The 17,836-nt window shown below is 47.5% G+C and overlaps 1 protein-coding gene across 7 annotated transcripts in view; it reads left to right on the forward strand.

The window, feature by feature from the left end:
• The window catches only part of LOC130200364 (SH3 and multiple ankyrin repeat domains protein 3-like), a 35,399-nt gene extending 18,789 nt beyond the window's left edge, over positions 1–16,610 (forward strand). For 4 of the 7 annotated variants that reach the window (XM_056424581.1, XM_056424582.1, XM_056424584.1 and 1 more), the window contains 13 exons: positions 55–168; positions 400–475; positions 4,595–4,677; positions 5,426–5,550; positions 5,627–5,759; positions 6,005–6,085; positions 6,175–6,192; positions 6,676–6,806; positions 7,103–7,196; positions 7,310–8,149; positions 8,280–8,561; positions 9,264–10,536; positions 11,137–16,610. In XM_056424581.1, the coding sequence (XP_056280556.1) occupies positions 55–168; positions 400–475; positions 4,595–4,677; positions 5,426–5,550; positions 5,627–5,759; positions 6,005–6,085; positions 6,175–6,192; positions 6,676–6,806; positions 7,103–7,196; positions 7,310–8,149; positions 8,280–8,561; positions 9,264–10,536; positions 11,137–11,731 (3,845 nt within the window). In that variant the 3' untranslated portion in view covers positions 11,732–16,610. Of the gene's footprint in view, positions 1–54; positions 169–399; positions 476–4,594; positions 4,678–5,425; positions 5,551–5,626; positions 5,760–6,004; positions 6,086–6,174; positions 6,193–6,675; positions 6,807–7,102; positions 7,197–7,309; positions 8,150–8,279; positions 8,562–9,263; positions 10,537–10,629; positions 10,674–11,136 lie in introns of all 7 variants that reach the window. The other 3 variants (XM_056424583.1, XM_056424587.1, XM_056424586.1) reach the window with 2 other exon arrangements.
• The last annotated feature ends 1,226 nt before the right edge of the window (positions 16,611–17,836 follow it).

The following is a 17,836-nucleotide window of genomic DNA, read 5'->3' on the forward strand; positions in this document are numbered from 1 at the left end:
AGTAGTAGTACTGTGTACTGTAGTAGTAGTACTGTGATACTGTGTGCTCCTCAGTTCTCTCCATAGGAGAAGGAGGATTCTGGGAAGGAAGTGTGAAAGGAAGAACCGGCTGGTTTCCTGCCGACTGCGTTGAGGAAGTCCAGATGAGACAATACGACCCGCGACTGGGTAAATAACAACCACAACAACAACAATAAATGTATTCAAGATTTATATATAGAAATATAAATAAATAAGAATATATATATTTATATGTATATAAAAATACATACACATATATATATACATATATTCATATATGTATATATATAATATATAAAATATAAATACTGCATTTATATATATATCAATATATAAATATATTGATATATATATATATTTTCCATGTGCATGTTTCAGAAACGAGGGAGGACCGCACAAAGAGGCTGTTCAGACATTACACTGTTGGTTCCTATGACAACTACACCTCCTACAGGTAATACACCTTCACTACACCTACACCTCCTACAGGTAATACACCTTCACTACACCTACACCTCCTACAGGTAATACACCTTCACTACACCTACACCTCCTACAGGTAATACACCTTCACTACACCTACACCTCCTACAGGTAATACACCTTCACTACACCTACACCTCCTACAGGTAATACACCTTCACTACACCTACACCTCCTACAGGTAATACACCTTCACTACACCTACACCTCCTACAGGTAATACACCTTCACTACACCTACACCTCCTACAGGTAATACACCTTCACGACACCTACACCCCCTACAGGTAATACACCTTCACTACAACTACACCTCCTACAGGTAATACACCTTCACTACACCTACACCTCCTACAGGTAATACACCTTCACACCTACACCCCCTACAGGTAATACACCTTCACTACACCTACACCTCCTACAGGTAATACACCTTCACTACACCTACACCTCCTACAGGTAATACACCTTCACTACACCTACACCCCCTACAGGTAATACACCTTCACTACACCTACACCTCCTACAGGTAATACACCTTCACTACACCTACACCCCCTACAGGTAATACACCTTCACTACACCTACACCTCCTACAGGTAATACACCTTCACTACACCTACACCTCCTACAGGTAATACACCTTCACTACACCTACACCTCCTACAGGTAATACACCTTCACTACACCTACACCTCCTACAGGTAATACACCTTCACTACACCTACACCTCCTACAGGTAATACACCTTCACTACACCTACACCTCCTACAGGTAATACACCTTCACTACACCTACACCTCCTACAGGTAATACACCTTCACTACACCTACACCTCCTACAGGTAATACACCTTCACTACACCTACACCTCCTACAGGTAATACACCTTCACTACACCTACACCTCCTACAGGTAATACACCTTCACTACACCTACACCCCTACAGGTAATACACCTTCACTACACCTACACCTCCTACAGGTAATACACCTTCACTACACCTACACCTCCTACAGGTAATACACCTTCACTACACCTACACCTCCTACAGGTAATACACCTTCACTACACCTACACCTCCTACAGGTAATACACCTTCACTACACCTACACCTCCTACAGGTAATACACCTTCACTACACCTACACCTCCTACAGGTAATACACCTTCACTACACCTACACCTCCTACAGGTAATACACCTTCACTACACCTACACCCCCTACAGGTAATACACCTTCACTACACCTACACCTCCTACAGGTAATACACCTTCACTACACCTACACCTCCTACAGGTAATACACCTTCACTACACCTACACCTCCTACAGGTAATACACCTTCACTACACCTACACCCCCTACAGGTAATACACCTTCACTACACCTACACCTCCTACAGGTAATACACCTTCACTACACCTACACCTCCTACAGGTAATACACCTTCACTGCTACACCTCCAGGTGGTACACCTTCACTACACCTACACCCCTACAGGTAATACACCTTCACTACACCTACACCTCCTACAGGTAATACACCTTCACTACACCTACACCTCCTACAGGTAATACACCTTCACTACACCTACACCTCCTACAGGTAATACACCTTCACTACACCTACACCTCCTACAGGTAATACACCTTCACTACACCTACACCCCTACAGGTAATACACCTTCACTACACCTACACCTCCTACAGGTAATACACCTTCACTACACCTACACCTCCTACAGGTAATACACCTTCACTACACCTACACCTCCTACAGGTAATACACCTTCACTACACCTACACCTCCTACAGGTAATACACCTTCACTACACCTACACCTCCTACAGGTAATACACCTTCACTACACCTACACCTCCTACAGGTAATACACCTTCACTACACCTACACCTCCTACAGGTAATACACCTTCACTACACCTACACCTCCTACAGGTAATACACCTTCACTACACCTACACCTCCTACAGGTAATACACCTTCACTACACCTACACCTCCTACAGGTAATACACCTTCACTACACCTACACCTCCTACAGGTAATACACCTTCACTACACCTACACCCCCTACAGGTAATACACCTTCACTACACCTACACCTCCTACAGGTAATACACCTTCACTACACCTACACCTCCTACAGGTAATACACCTTCACTACACCTACACACCCTACAGGTAATACACCTTCACTACACCTACACCTCCTACAGGTAATACACCTTCACTACACCTACACCTCCTACAGGTAATACACCTTCACTACACCTACACCTCCTACAGGTAATACACCTTCACTACACCTACACCCCCTACAGGTAATACACCTTCACTACACCTACACCCCCTACAGGTAATACACCTTCACTACACCTACACCCCCTACAGGTAATACACCTTCACTACACCTACACCTCCTACAGGTAATACACCTTCACTACACCTACACCTCCTACAGGTAATACACCTTCACTACACCTACACCTCCTACAGGTAATACACCTTCACTACACCTACACCCCCTACAGGTAATACACCTTCACTACACCTACACCTCCTACAGGTAATACACCTTCACTACACCTACACCTCCTACAGGTAATACACCTTCACTACACCTACACCTCCTACAGGTAATACACCTTCACTACACCTACACCTCCTACAGGTAATACACCTTCACTACACCTACACCTCCTACAGGTAATACACCTTCACTACACCTACACCTCCTACAGGTAATACACCTTCACTACACCTACACCTCCTACAGGTAATACACCTTCACTACACCTACACCTCCTACAGGTAATACACCTTCACTACACCTACACCTCCTACAGGTAATACACCTTCACTACACCTACACCTCCTACAGGTAATACACCTTCACTACACCTACACCTCCTACAGGTAATACACCTTCACTACACCTACACCTCCTACAGGTAATACACCTTCACTACACCTACACCTCCTACAGGTAATACACCTTCACTACACCTACACCCCCTACAGGTAATACACCTTCACTACACCTACACCTCCTACAGGTAATACACCTTCACTACACCTACACCTCCTACAGGTAATACACCTTCACTACACCTACACCTCCTACAGGTAATACACCTTCACTACACCTACACCCCCTACAGGTAATACACCTTCACTACACCTACACCTCCTACAGGTAATACACCTTCACTACACCTACACCTCCTACAGGTAATACACCTTCACTACACCTACACCTCCTACAGGTAATACACCTTCACTACACCTACACCTCCTACAGGTAATACACCTTCACTACACCTACACCTCCTACAGGTAATACACCTTCACTACACCTACACCTCCTACAGGTAATACACCTTCACTACACCTACACCTCCTACAGGTAATACACCTTCACTACACCTACACCTCCTACAGGTAATACACCTTCACTACACCTACACCTCCTACAGGTAATACACCTTCACTACACCTACACCTCCTACAGGTAATACACCTTCACTACACCTACACCTCCTACAGGTAATACACCTTCACTACACCTACACCCCCTACAGGTAATACACCTTCACTACACCTACACCTCCTACAGGTAATACACCTTCACTACCTACACCTCCTACAGGTAATACACCTTCACTACACCTACACCCCCTACAGGTAATACACCTTCACTACACCTACACCTCCTACAGGTAATACACCTTCACTACACCTACACCTCCTACAGGTAATACACCTTCACTACACCTACACCCCCTACAGGTAATACACCTTCACTACACCTACACCTCCTACAGGTAATACACCTTCACTACACCTACACCTCCTACAGGTAATACACCTTCACTACACCTACACACATTTTCTATATTGCTCTATATTTATATATTTATTGGCGTATAACAGACATATTTCTTGACATATCTTCTCTGCTGCTCTTGTGTTTATCTCTATTCATAAGCAGCTGTAACTTTTATAATTGAACCCCTGGAGCTGCCATGAGCGTTCTAACGTCCCATAATGCACCTGTGCTGTGTTCACTCAGTGACTACGTGATCGAGGAGAAGACGGCCGTGCTGCAGAAGAAGGAGAGCGAGGGCTTCGGCTTCGTCCTCCGAGGAGCTAAAGGTAGAAACATGGAGGAGGAGGAGGAGGAGGAGTTAAGAGAAGACGGTAAAGCAGGATGAAGACTTAGAAACGCCTCGCTGTGTCGTTAAGAACTACAGAGACCAGTCTCATCCTCAAAGGACTACAACCCCCACAAGTCAGATTCACTTAAACTACTTAACACATGAAGCAGAGACTTCCATACAACCAGAGGAGTCGCCCCCTGGTGGTCAGGAGAGAGAATGCAGCTTTAACACATGAAGCATAGACTTCTATACAACCAGAGGAGTCGCCCCCTGGTGGTCAGGAGAGAGAATGCAGCTTTAACACATGAAGCAGAGACTTCTATACAACCAGAGGAGTCGCCCCCTGGTGGTCAGGAGAGAGAATGCAGCTCTAACACATGAAGCATAGACTTCTATACAACCAGAGGAGTCGCCCCCTGGTGGTCAGGAGAGAATGCAGCTTTAACACATGAAGCATAGACTTCTATACAACCAGAGGAGTCGCCCCCTGGTGGTCAGGAGAGAGAATGCAGCTTTAACACATGAAGCATAGACTTCTATACAACCAGAGGAGTCGCCCCCTGGTGGTCAGGAGAGAGAATGCAGCTTTAACACATGAAGCAGAGACTTCTATACAACCAGAGGAGTCGCCCCCTGGTGGTCAGGAGAGAGAATGCAGCTTTAACACATGAAGCAGAGACTTCTATACAACCAGAGGAGTTGCATAAATAAAATAAAAATTCTCTTCCCGCCTCCTTTTCAAGCCGAGACCCCCATCGAGGAGTTCGCCCCCACCCCGGCGTTCCCCGCCCTGCAGTACCTGGAGTCGGTGGACCAGGGGGGCGTGGCCTGGAGGGCGGGGCTACGGACCGGAGACTTCCTCATAGAGGTACGCGCACCACGTCCTCGACCCGCGGGGCATCGAACGCCCGGGCTCCCGGCTCACCTGTCTGTGTGTCGTCCAGGTGAACGGCGCCGACGTGGTGAAGGTGGGTCACCGGCAGGTGGTCTCCCTGATCCGCCAGGGGGGCAGCCGCCTGCTGATGAAGGTCGTGTCCGTCTCCAGGAAGTCTGAAACCAACATGGTCCGCAAGAAAGGTTCATTCATCTAATTTAAATATGATGCCAACACATGAAGTGTGAATACCTGCGGGTGGGTTCATGCGGGACATGAACAGAGGTCTCCTGGGTGAAAGTCTTCTTCCCGTCCTCCCGTTACTTTCAGAGCACTTTGTCTCGGCTTTTAATTTCACTTTCACATGAAGTGAAATAACTTTGTTTATTTGTTTGTTTGTTCATTTGGTGACACCAGGCTGACCTTGTGATTGGTTCGTGTCTTTTAGCTCCGCCCCCTCCAAAACGAGCCCCCAGCACGTCGCTGACACTCCGATCCAAGTCAATGACCGCTGACCTGGAGGACATAGGTAAAACAAACAGACACACACACACACACACACACACACACACACGCAGTGAAGTCAGAGTGTGTGGTTGACCTTTGTTCTGTCTGCAGCCAGGAGGAGGCGCTTCGGTGAGTCACTTGACAACGTCGTTGTGGTCGTTGTTGTGGCTTTTGTTTGTTTGTTTGTGACGTAAAGCTGATGATGATATTTGTGTGATGATGTCATGCTGGTCCGATGATGTCACAGTCAGGGCCGTAGCAGCAGCAGTCGGGGAAGTATTTAGATCATTAAGGGAAGTAAAAGCACGACTACCACAGTGTAAATATACTCTTTTACAGGTAAAAGTACTATGACCACACTGTAAGAACACACATACTACACTGTGAGAATATTCAGCTCCAGTAAAGGTACTAATACAACTTTAGTACCTTCTATTTATTTCCCGTCTTATTTTTCAGCTATTTAAAGAGACGTCAGTATTTCTGAAACCCCGCCTGCGGCCCTGGTGACTCACGCGGTGACGTCATGACGTCATACGTCTATGTTTCACGCTCTCTGTCTGTGCGTGTACCTGGTTTGTTTGTTTACATCCCGTTGTCTCCTCTCTGCAGACAAATTGGATGAGATGTTGGCTGGAGGTCAACAGGAAGTCGTCCTCAGGGCGCGGCCGTCGGACGACTTCAGGGCGGCGACGGTGAAACAGCGACCGACGAGCCGGCGGATCACACAGGCGGAGATCAACGTGAGGAAACAGACGACAGATAAACCTCAAATGAACCTCAAATGAACCTCAAATGAACCTTTTATTGGCTATATAGATGCAGAATAAGCAACGTCATGATGTGAAAAGACGTTTTCTGAAGGCTTGGCTTTTATTAAATCTCATACCAATTATTTCTTGGGTATTCAGGCTTCTAAATATGAAATAAAAAATACATAATTCTTGGGTTGAATGACTCACAGCCGGTCGCTTCGTTTAGCCCAAACGTTCACAGAAGAAAGAACGAGAACAAAATAAATATAGTTGTTGTTCTGCAGTCGCTGTTCGAGCGTCAGGGTCTCGTTCCGCCCGCCGCGCCCGAGAAGAGCACCATGGCGTTACCTCGAGGGATGTCCAGAACCAAGAGCTTTGGTGACACACACACACACATTGTTCTATATACATGAATGTAATCATATTGTTGGCTGTAGTTTGAAGTATTTGCTGTGCACCTTTATTTATTTATTTTGTATTTATTATCACAGGCACACCTGATGACGACAGGATCTCAGCTCTCATCAATGAGAGTCGGTTTCCACGGAGCTCCTCGCTGACGGACAGCTTCATCCCCCCGCCCCCTCAGATGGCTCCGCCCCCTCCTCCCTCCGCCTCCTCCTCCACCTCCTCGCTCTTCCTCCTGGACTCCGGCCCGCCTCCATCCTTCTTGCCCCCTTCTCCCCCGGCCCGAGGGGACGGGCTTACCCGCTCTAGCTTCAAGCCGGGGGCGGAGCCTAGGCTCCAGGAGCTCACCGATTCGCCGACGAGGATCCAAGCCCACGCCGAGCGGCAGAGGAAGGCGAGGTCGATGATAATCCTGCAGGACACGCCGCCGCAGCTTCAGCCGGACGCGCAAGGCGCAGCACCGCATGCGCTGCACACCGCCACGCACACCGCCACGCACACCACCGCCACGCACGCCGCCACGCCCACCGCCACGCACACCGCCACGCACACCGCCACACACACCACCGCCACGCACACCACCGCCACGCACGCCGCCACGCACACCGCCACGCACACCGCCACGCACACCACCGCCACGCACACCACCGCCACGCACGCCGCCACGCACACCGCCACGCACACCACCGCCACGCACACCACCGCCACGCACGCCGCCACGCACACCGCCACGCACACCGCCACACACACCGCCACGCTGTCTCTCCACACCACCAGCCCCGCCCTCGGCCACTCACCGCTGTCACGCCGCCGGGGCCGACCAATAGAAAACCCGTACGCTAACGTGGGACATCAGGCTCCGCCCTCCAAGCCCCAGAGGAGGAAGTCGCCTTTGTTAAAACAACTTCCTGTCGAGGAGCAAGGTAGTGAATAAGTGATATGTACTCTTCTACAGCCATTACAAAGAAAGAATAATAATTAAGACATAATTATAAAGCCTCCCAATGTCCCTCCCACCACTCTGACTCCTTCTGGTTGTTGTTCTCCTTCCAGGAGTGAAAGAGCTCGACTTGTTGAGAGTCGATGAAACCAGCAGCCCGAGTCGGGCGGAGCTTTACCAGCAGCAGGTTCTTTCAGATCGCGCTCGCGTTCAGGGTCGGAGGTCGTCCCTCTTCCTGTCGGTGGAGGGATCCGGGTCAGAGAACCAGGCGCCGCCCCTCCTGACTCTAAGCCATTCCATGGACGACCTCGGCGAGCTTCCGCCACCAGCTCCGGTCCTGTCGCCGTCTCCGACGCCTCACACCTTCCTCCACCCGCTGACGGGGAAGCCTCTAGGTCAGTTGGGCGATAATTCAATTTGACAATTTATTGTCTTTCAATTCAATTATAATGTATGAAATAAGAAGATTGATTGACAGAAGATTTTGGCCATATCGCCCAGCCCTAGAGTCTAGGACAGAGCCTCAAGATACTTACTTAGAAGACAAACTCGGACAGAACCTTGAGGTACTCCACAAAATAGAGGAAGACCTAGGACAGAGCCTTAGGGTACTCCACAGATCAGAGGAAGACCTAGGACAGAGCCTTAGGGTACTTACTTAAAATAGAGGACAAACTAGGACAGAGCTTTGAGATATTCCACAAAATAGAAGGGGATCTAGGATAGAGCCTTGAGGTACTCCATACAATAGAGGACTACCTGGGACAGAACCAATAGGTACACCACAGAATAGAGGAAGACCTTTGACCAAGCCTTAAGATACTGCACAGAATAGAAGACCTCGGACAGAACCAATAGGTACTCCACAGAATAGAAGAAGACCTTTAGGTAGTCCGGTGTATAGAAGAGACCAAGGACAGACTCTTGAGGCATTCCACAAAATAGATGGGAATCTAGTTCAGAGTTTTGAGTTACTGCAAAACATAGATCAGGATCTGGGAAACGCCCTCGATGTGAAACAGTAAGATGTCTACGGTCAAATGAAGCATGTGTTTGTACTAAAACTTCCCACTTCAAACTTTCTCTTGCCTCCTCAGACCCTTCATCTCCACTCGCCTTAGCGCTTGCTGCACGCGAACGAGCGCTCACTGCCCGCACGCCGAGCCCAGAGCCGCGACTAAAGCACATATCGGCCTCCACCACACCCATACTGACCCCAGCTGCCAGCCCTGAAGGCAGACACAAGCGGGCCCCCCGCATCACCCCGCAGAGTAGCCCCGAGCCACGGTCCAAACGCACCCTCCCTCAGACGAGTCCCGAGCAACGAACCAAGCGCACCACTCCCCAGTCCAGTCCTGAGCTGAGGCATAAACGCGTAACTCCGCCCTTGTTCCCTGATGGACAGGTGGAGCGTCCAGAAACAGAGGGAGGAGTCACGTCACCGGCCGGCCCCTCCCCTGAGCGCTGGAGACCCACCCCCTTGCCACCGTTGGCCAATGAGAGTCACCCTGCTCTGATTGACAGGCGCAGAAGCCTCACGGTGGGCAGCTCAGAGGAGGAGGGCGGGGCTTACACAGTAACACTCCCCCCGGCGTTGTTGTCGTCCAGTGATGAGGAAACTCGGGAGGAGCTTTGCAGAATTGGCCTGGTGACTCCACCCGCTGCCTTCGCCAGTCCTCCCGCTCTTCCTCCCCCATCCTCCCTCACCCTGTTGCCACGGCGAGGGGGCGAGGGAGGGGGAGTTGAGAGTGGTTCTGACTCCGCGAGTAGACGAGGAGATGAGGAGGAAGGCGGTGACGAACGACTCCACGACAGCTCCTCCCCAAGCTCACTTCCTCCCTCCATTACCTTGGCCTCCCCTCCTGGTCCTTCCTCCCCCTCCTCCCCTCTGGCTACTCATCCTTCCCCCGCCTCCCCGTCTGGTTTCAAGCCTTGCCTTCGCTCCCCTGTCGGGCGTGGCCGCTCTGCACTGCGTGACCCGCTGCTGAAGCAGTCGTCCGACAGTGAGCTCCTCCCGTCCGCCGCGTCCTGCTCCTCCCCTTCCTCCCCACTCTGCTCCTCCCCCACCGGGGGCGGTGGGCGGCAGCCACGCTACCTGTTCCAGAGGAGGTCGAAGCTGTGGGGCGGCGGGGACGACCGCGACGAGCGTCGGGGCTTCGGCCCGGATGAAGGGGGCCGGCCGGCAGCTCTGGGAGGGCAGGTGTCGGGGTCGGCCGTGGATCTCAGCAGCCGGTCGATACTGGAGCTGAGAGGCAGGTCCGGACTCGATCTGGCCAATCGGCTACAGCTGCTAAACAAAGACAGTCACTCTCTTGGGGAAGAGCCGAGTCCTCTGGATCCGGGCCGGAGGTCCCCAGTCGGAGGAGCCAGGTACTACGAGCAGCCTCTCACTGTAAACCAGTTCCACTGATCTGCTGCCGCCTGTGTGTGCCGTAACAGAATCTGTTGTTTGTGTTGTTCCAGATGTGTGGACAGTGAAGACAGTAAATCGTAGATTATTATCTCTGGTAAACATTTCTCGTTATCGTTACGGGATGATTCTACTTTGCTAACAGCTAACTAACAAGCTCCAGCGCAGAGGACTAACGACTAAACTGGCCCATCCGTCTTTAGAATGAAACCTCGGAATCGGCCCTTTTGCTTAACACCTCCGCCGAAAGACTTCCGTCTGATCATAGCAACCGTAACCAGGCGTGTCCAGCTGTGTGTCTCTGTGTGGTATGCATTGGGCACAAGAGCGTCCAAAACCCAAAACACAAGAGCAATAACACTTGTGACTGCTCTAAAACCCGCCATCAACAGACGAACTAGCATACATCTACAACAGCTCGCACAAATCCCATTAGCTAGTGAACAGTGTTGCGTTAGCTTTGCTGAAACATCAATCTGATTGCTGGCTTCTTGTTTCCTGGTCGTCGTAGTAACTGGTGAGTGGTACCAGTCGTTCATACGCTGTGTCATGTGTTCCAGGTTGTTCTCCAGTCTCGGGGAACTCCACACCATCTCCCAGCGAGGATTCTGCTCCAGCTATACGGTCCGACCAGGGAGCCGCTACCCCGTGACCCGCCGGAGCCCCTCCCCCTCTCCCTGCCCGTCCGATAGGTCAATAGGGCACACCTCCTCCACCGCCCCCTGCTCTGAAAGGCCAGACCTGAGCTCGGGCCGCGGTCTAACCATCCTGAAGTCGTCCAGCCTCAGCCTCCCCTCGGAACCGAAGGAGGTCCGCTTTGTGATGCGTAGCGCCAGCGCACGGACCCGGTCCCGCTCGCCCTCCCCTTCCCCCCACGCCTCCCCCTGCCCCTCCCCGGTCCTCAGCGGGCCCCTGCTGGCCCTCCGGCCCTGGAGGCAGCGGCCCCTCAACCTGTGGAATAAATACGACGTGGGCGACTGGCTGGAGAGCGTGGGCCTGGCCGAGCACCGCCAGCGCTTCCAGGAGCACGAGATCGAAGGCTCGCACCTCCCGGCTCTCACCAAGGAGGACTACGTGGAGCTGGGCGTCACCAGACTGGGACACCGGATCAACATCGAGAGGGCGCTCAGACAGTTGCTGGATGGTTCCACTTGACCTCGGACTACTCACCTCTAGACATCCTGAACTGTGACCTCATAACCCCTGACTTCTGGTCAGACACTCGGCTATCTCTTTGACTACAATATCTTAGCAGTGACTGAATCTTGACCTTTGTACCAACGTGGAGCTCAGCTCTCTGAGTTCTCTTGCTGACATTTTGGCTCATCAGCTCTTTGATCAAACGAACTGGTCGTACCAATGTCTGCGTCCACCAGGTTCACACCAGGCTGTGGCCAAGGTTCAAGTTCATTGAATTTACCACCAAATACAGAGATTCAATCCCGGTATTGACGGGAAATGTAAGTTACAGTTGCGACAATTCAGGCCAGAACAATGTTCTCACGCCAGAGGGACGACACCATTTTGTAGGACTGGCGCTGAGGTCTGAGAAAAATACTGTCAACCCTTCAGAGAGAAACGGAGAGACCACCACCGGTCCACAGCCGTCAGTCTCTTTGTTGATGCTGTGAAGTTATATGAACTTTTGAAGCTTTAGAAACCACAATCAAAAGTTAAACCCCCCAAATATTAATGTATCCATCAAAGCAAACTTTCGATTTTGAGAAGCTGTTACAATAACTTTTTAGATTTATTTTAACAAGTTGTCAGTTATTAAAAGTATTGCGAAACATATTTTTTTGCTGACTAATGGATTAACTGTTTTAATGTAAAGCTTTAAGTGTGTTTCCCGCTTATGTAATACGTTTCCATTCACAACCATTTAAATTGTACCCACAGTTGCTAACGTTCTGAGCTAGCTGGCAAACAATATATTATCTATTATCATTAATAATAATAATAATATTATATATACATTTTTCAAATACTTATGTAAGCTGCTAAACAATGTTCTCTGTGTATTCTGATCTGGATCACCAGAAAATAGCAGAGTCGGCGCATCACATTCACACCGTGTTCTTCAGCGCTACGTTAGCTCGCTAAGCTAATCACGTGAACAGGAGACGTTGATCAAAGAGCTGAACTGACAAACTGATCAATATAACGAGACGAGTTGTTGTCCTCGTGCCATTCTGCTTCCCCAGATGAGCTCAGCTGGACGATTAGCGAGCGACTGGACGTCTCCACCTGAACGACCGCGGCGGGAGATTAGCTGAGATTAGCTGCTTTTAGCTGAGATTAGCTGCTTTTAGCTGAGATTAGCTGCTATTAGCTCAGATCAGATTTCTTGTGACTTTCTTTTTCTTTTTCTTCCCGATATCACTCATTGAAGAATTTGTTGTTTATTTTGAGTTCATATCGATCATTTAGAATTTATGAATAACAAGTAATAATAATGTGGTGGTGATAATTTACAGAGTTTATTTAATAGTTTGGAAAATGATTTTTGAGTTAGTTATGATTTGACAAAGAGTTGAATTTCGAGGTCGTTCCGGTGACCTTGGAGGTCGGTGATGACTTGTCAATGAGTGACTTTGTGTTGTGTTTCAGGGAGAGCGGCAGCTCCACTGGTCTCTAACCTGCTTATCGAGGGCTTACTGTACACGGTGCTATCTGTTTAAAGCCATCTGTACAGAAATACCTTCCCCTCCTACTCCTTCCTCACACATCAAACTCCTCGTTCCATCCCTGAACTCTTATATTATTCCTTAATAACCCATCGAGTGTGGCCACACCAGTTATGGTAACTTTGCCAGGGAAAGGCCATATATGGAGTTTCCTCGCCGCCATATTGGGGATTCCTTCCCTGCCATACGTGGAGTTTCCTCTAGAGCATATGGAGAGTTTCCCAAAGGCCATAAATAGAGATTAAAATGGGAGTTAAAAGGGGTTCCCAACGAAATTTGTTTGCAAATGTATTTTTATGAAGAATATGGCGGGACGTTTTCGTTCATTCCGGCTTACGAAGATTAACCAAAAGTTAAATTTGATAGTACGGGTGGAATTCACACCGAATTTAGTTTTATATCTGGAATACTACAAGTTTTAGAAGAAGAAATGCTGCTTTTCTCCGAGAAGATTAATGATAGAAGTTAATGACAATAGAGTCGGGCTGGGCGATGCGGACGGAATAAAAGGATAAGGAGGAATAATTAAAGTCATAAGTCTGGAGGGAATAATACAACACTCCAGTTATATCATTATTAATACTCTATTTGTTGAATTAGCGTGGAGCAAACATTTCCAATAATTAGAGAGAATTGTCCAACATCAACATTTATTAAAAGTGAAACAGTAAATCTGTTTTATTCAACAAAGTTTTCTTCTTGAATCCATATTTTTTGGCGTTTAGCCTTTAAAAAAAAACTCCTTTTCACTGAGGTCAGTAAAGAGGCTAAACCTGCGTTACCCGGGGAGGTCGAGCAGCAGCACAACAGCACCATGAACTACATTTATATCACCAAAATATATCCGATGTATCGCTCAGCCCTGTGAAGAAAAGCATTTTATACAAGCCGTCCGATTTACAGTTTTGGAAAGCTATCGCTAGCCTGCCTCGCTAGCTAACGCACTTTATACTCAAAACGCGGTCACGCTAACGTTGCACCACATTATGCACGTACATGTGGTCCGGCCAGATCAGTGGACATAACTCTTCACGAAACCCAGAGACGGATGAGACTCGTATCCAGAGCCACGTGTTGAGCTTAGCTTAGCACGCACACTGGATGTGGGGGGAAACTGCTAGCCTAGCTTTAGCAACAGGGAGAGAAATGCAGCTTCCAGAGAGCGAGCGTCACATGTTGTCTCTCGTTAGCCAGCAGCAGTGGAATGAAACGAAGGACTTGAGGTACTTGTACTTTACTTAAGTATTTGTATTCAGGAGTTACTTTTCACATTACAGTTTTCGTGGCCAGTGAAAACCACAAATATCTACATTAATCCAGAATAAATAGTAAAACACACACAGGGAACATTTAACTGCTCAGTTTATACTTTAATTCCTTTTCCTGCAAATATTTCACGTACTTTTCGTATTTATTTTTTATTTTTTAAATGGTTTATTGAATAAGGGACAGTGCACATTGATAAAAACATTGCAGAGTTAGCCAAGAGGCTATTTTTCATCTGTAGTCCCATTTTCACAGAGTTTTGTAGAGTTCAGACACGATGTGACGCTGCAGACGCCGACAGCACAACCGATCACTGTAATTGATTGATTGATTCGACACCTGATCAATAAGCGAGGAGCAACACGATGAGCTCTGAGCTCACCGGACGCTGCATTTCTCTTTCCAGCGCTAAATTTAAAACTGAATCTCTTTCAGTCCTCTGAAGTACAATCAACGACCCTGTGCCTGTTTCCACGACGACTAATCCACATTTTATTCCCGAAGGAAATACACGAATCGAGCTGAACCACAATCACGAATCCCAAAGTCACACGTGTCCCTGCAGCACAGTCGACTATCGCCGGTCTCATATGTATTCTGGTCGAGTCATGAAGCTTCAGTGAAACATAAAGGAAAGCAGACGATGGAATGACTCGTCGTGTTCGGGGCGACGGTCGAGGCTTCAGTCTTTGTAATCGGCTCAACTTTGACTATAAACTCCTTATATTCATCGTACGATCAGTTTATTCTAGTTTATCACCAGCGTAGTCATTCGTTTGGACGACGTGTGATTTGTGAAGGTTTCAGCTGCACCAGTAGAAACCAGTAAAAAAAACGGTTAAAAAAATAGTTAAAACTGATTAAAAATGGTTTTAAAAAACAGTAAAAACTGATAAAAACCAGTATAAACATTAATAATATCGTCCGTTGTGTCTCAGGTGAGGAGAACGTTACGCTGTGAACATCACACACGATGTGTGTAGTTTATATTGGAGTATATATTATAATGGACGATAGTCTACTGGACACAGAAGGGGGCGTGGCCTGTTCCTTTCTCTGCAGTGGAACAATGAAAATCAGCGATGGAGAGGTCACGTGACCTCTTGACCTCAGGTCCCCCACCCCCCCGACCCTGTACACTAATAGAAAACATTCGCCTGTTGTGAGGACCTCTCAGCCAATCAGAAGCCAGGATAACCTGCTGCAGAAACTTCTCTGGCGTCCTCACGTCTCAGAGGTTCTCGTTTGTTATTGTTTACTCGTTGTGTAAACAGCTGATCTGAGAACAGAACATCTCGGGGTGAACGTCGTCCCGGCGACAGCCAGAAGGCCGACGGCGACGTTTACCTTCCAGACTTCAGGAACCGACACAGGAACAGACAAAATCTGAGAGTGTTCAGCTTCCTGCTGATTGGCTGAGAGTCCCGTCAACATCCCGCCTCCTGACACTCCCCTGGTTATAGTGGTTTAATGGTTACCCTCCTCCTCTTCCTCCTGCTCCTCCTCCTCCTCCTCCACTTCCATCTCTTCCTCCTCCCCATCCTCCTCTTCCTCCTCCTGCTCCTCCTGCTCCTCCTCCTCCTCCTCTTCCATCTCTTCCTCTTCCTCCTCCTCCTTCTCCTCCTGCTCCTCCTCCTCCTCCTCCACTTCCATCTCTTCCTCCTCCCCATCCTCCTCTTCCTCCTCCTCCTCCTCTTCCATCTCTTCCTCCTCCTCCTCCTCCTCCTCTTCCATCTCTTCCTCCTCCTCCTCCTCCTCTTCCATCTCTTCCTCCTCTTCCTCCTCCTCCTCCTCTTCCATCTCTTCCTCCTCCTCCTCTTCCTCCTCTTCCATCTCTTCCTCCTCCTCCTCCTCCTCTTCCATCTCTCCTCCTCTTCCTCCTCCTCCTCCTCCTCCTCCTCTTCCTCCCCCTCCTCCTCCTCCTCCTCCTCCTCAGTATGTGTGTTGTTGAGTGAGTGCTGTGTGTACTGGTAGTTTTATTTCTTCCCTTTTATAAAAACTAAAGAGTGACCCGACCAACGAGCTCCGCAACGCTACAGATTGTAATCTTTATAATAAACTGTCATTTATTACAAAGTTAACGGCGTCATGTCGTCTTTTTTCTTCTTCTTTTTTTTGAACAATGGAAGGAAAACATCTAAATACACATTAAAGACTTTATTTGACTGGTCTGTTTGCGTCTGTAGATTTATCTCGTAAGAATACGGCGGCCATCTTTGATTTAATCTGATTAGTGAACATGAATTATATAAATCATTTAAAACCTTGTTCTTAATATTTCTCACTCAACCTGGAAAACAGAGAAATTATATTAAAATAAAAATATATAATTCCTCGATGTGTTTACTTTAGTCTGAAGGTGACATTCGACTTTATTGTGCTTCTGAAACAGAAAGTAATAAAACAAAAACGCTTCATAAAACCATAAAACCAGGTTTAAGGACGTTTATGGTTGAAGGTTAAAATAATAATATATAACTATATATATAATATATACAAAACAATAATATATAACTATATATATAATATATATATATATAGAATAATAATATATAACTATAGATATATAATATTAAAATAATATATAACTTTATATATATATAAATATATAACTATATATATATAAAATAATATATAACTATATATATATTATATATATAAAATAATATATAACTATATATATAAAATAATAATATATAACTATATATATTATATATATATAAAATAATATATAACTATATATATGTATATTATATATATATAAAATAATAATATATAACTGTATATATTATATATATAAATAAAATAATTATATAGAACTACATATATTTTACATATATATATATATTAGGGCTGTCAGCGTTAACGCGTTAATCTATGCGATTAATTTGGCCGCGTTAACGCACAAAAATATTTTAACGCAATTAACGCAACTTTGTTTACTTCCGGTGTTCGTTGAAGTTTTTACACTCAAACCGAGTGTCAAGCCGCGGCAGTACGGTTTGACACTGTTTGCGTTTTTAAAACAATTATTTCTCCGCGAAAATAAGGAGCAGAAATGAGTTTAACTCGTGGATGAATCAGTCGGGTTTCCTCCTGCTCCTCCTTCCTCCCGTCTCCCCCTCTGACACACAGAGGAACGGAGGGGCGACGTGTCGGGGGACGCGGCGCGGAAAGAACTCGTGACTATTTTTCTGCTCCATCCCAATGCGCGCAGACCGGCGTCGGAGCTCTGCAGCGGAACAATCGATCGGCGTATTGAGCACCCCTGCATTCAAGCATTAAATAGCCGAGAGGTTTTTTCAGC

Source organism: Pseudoliparis swirei, chromosome 10, assembly GCF_029220125.1.
Source record: "Pseudoliparis swirei isolate HS2019 ecotype Mariana Trench chromosome 10, NWPU_hadal_v1, whole genome shotgun sequence".
NCBI lineage: Eukaryota > Metazoa > Chordata > Actinopteri > Perciformes > Liparidae > Pseudoliparis > Pseudoliparis swirei.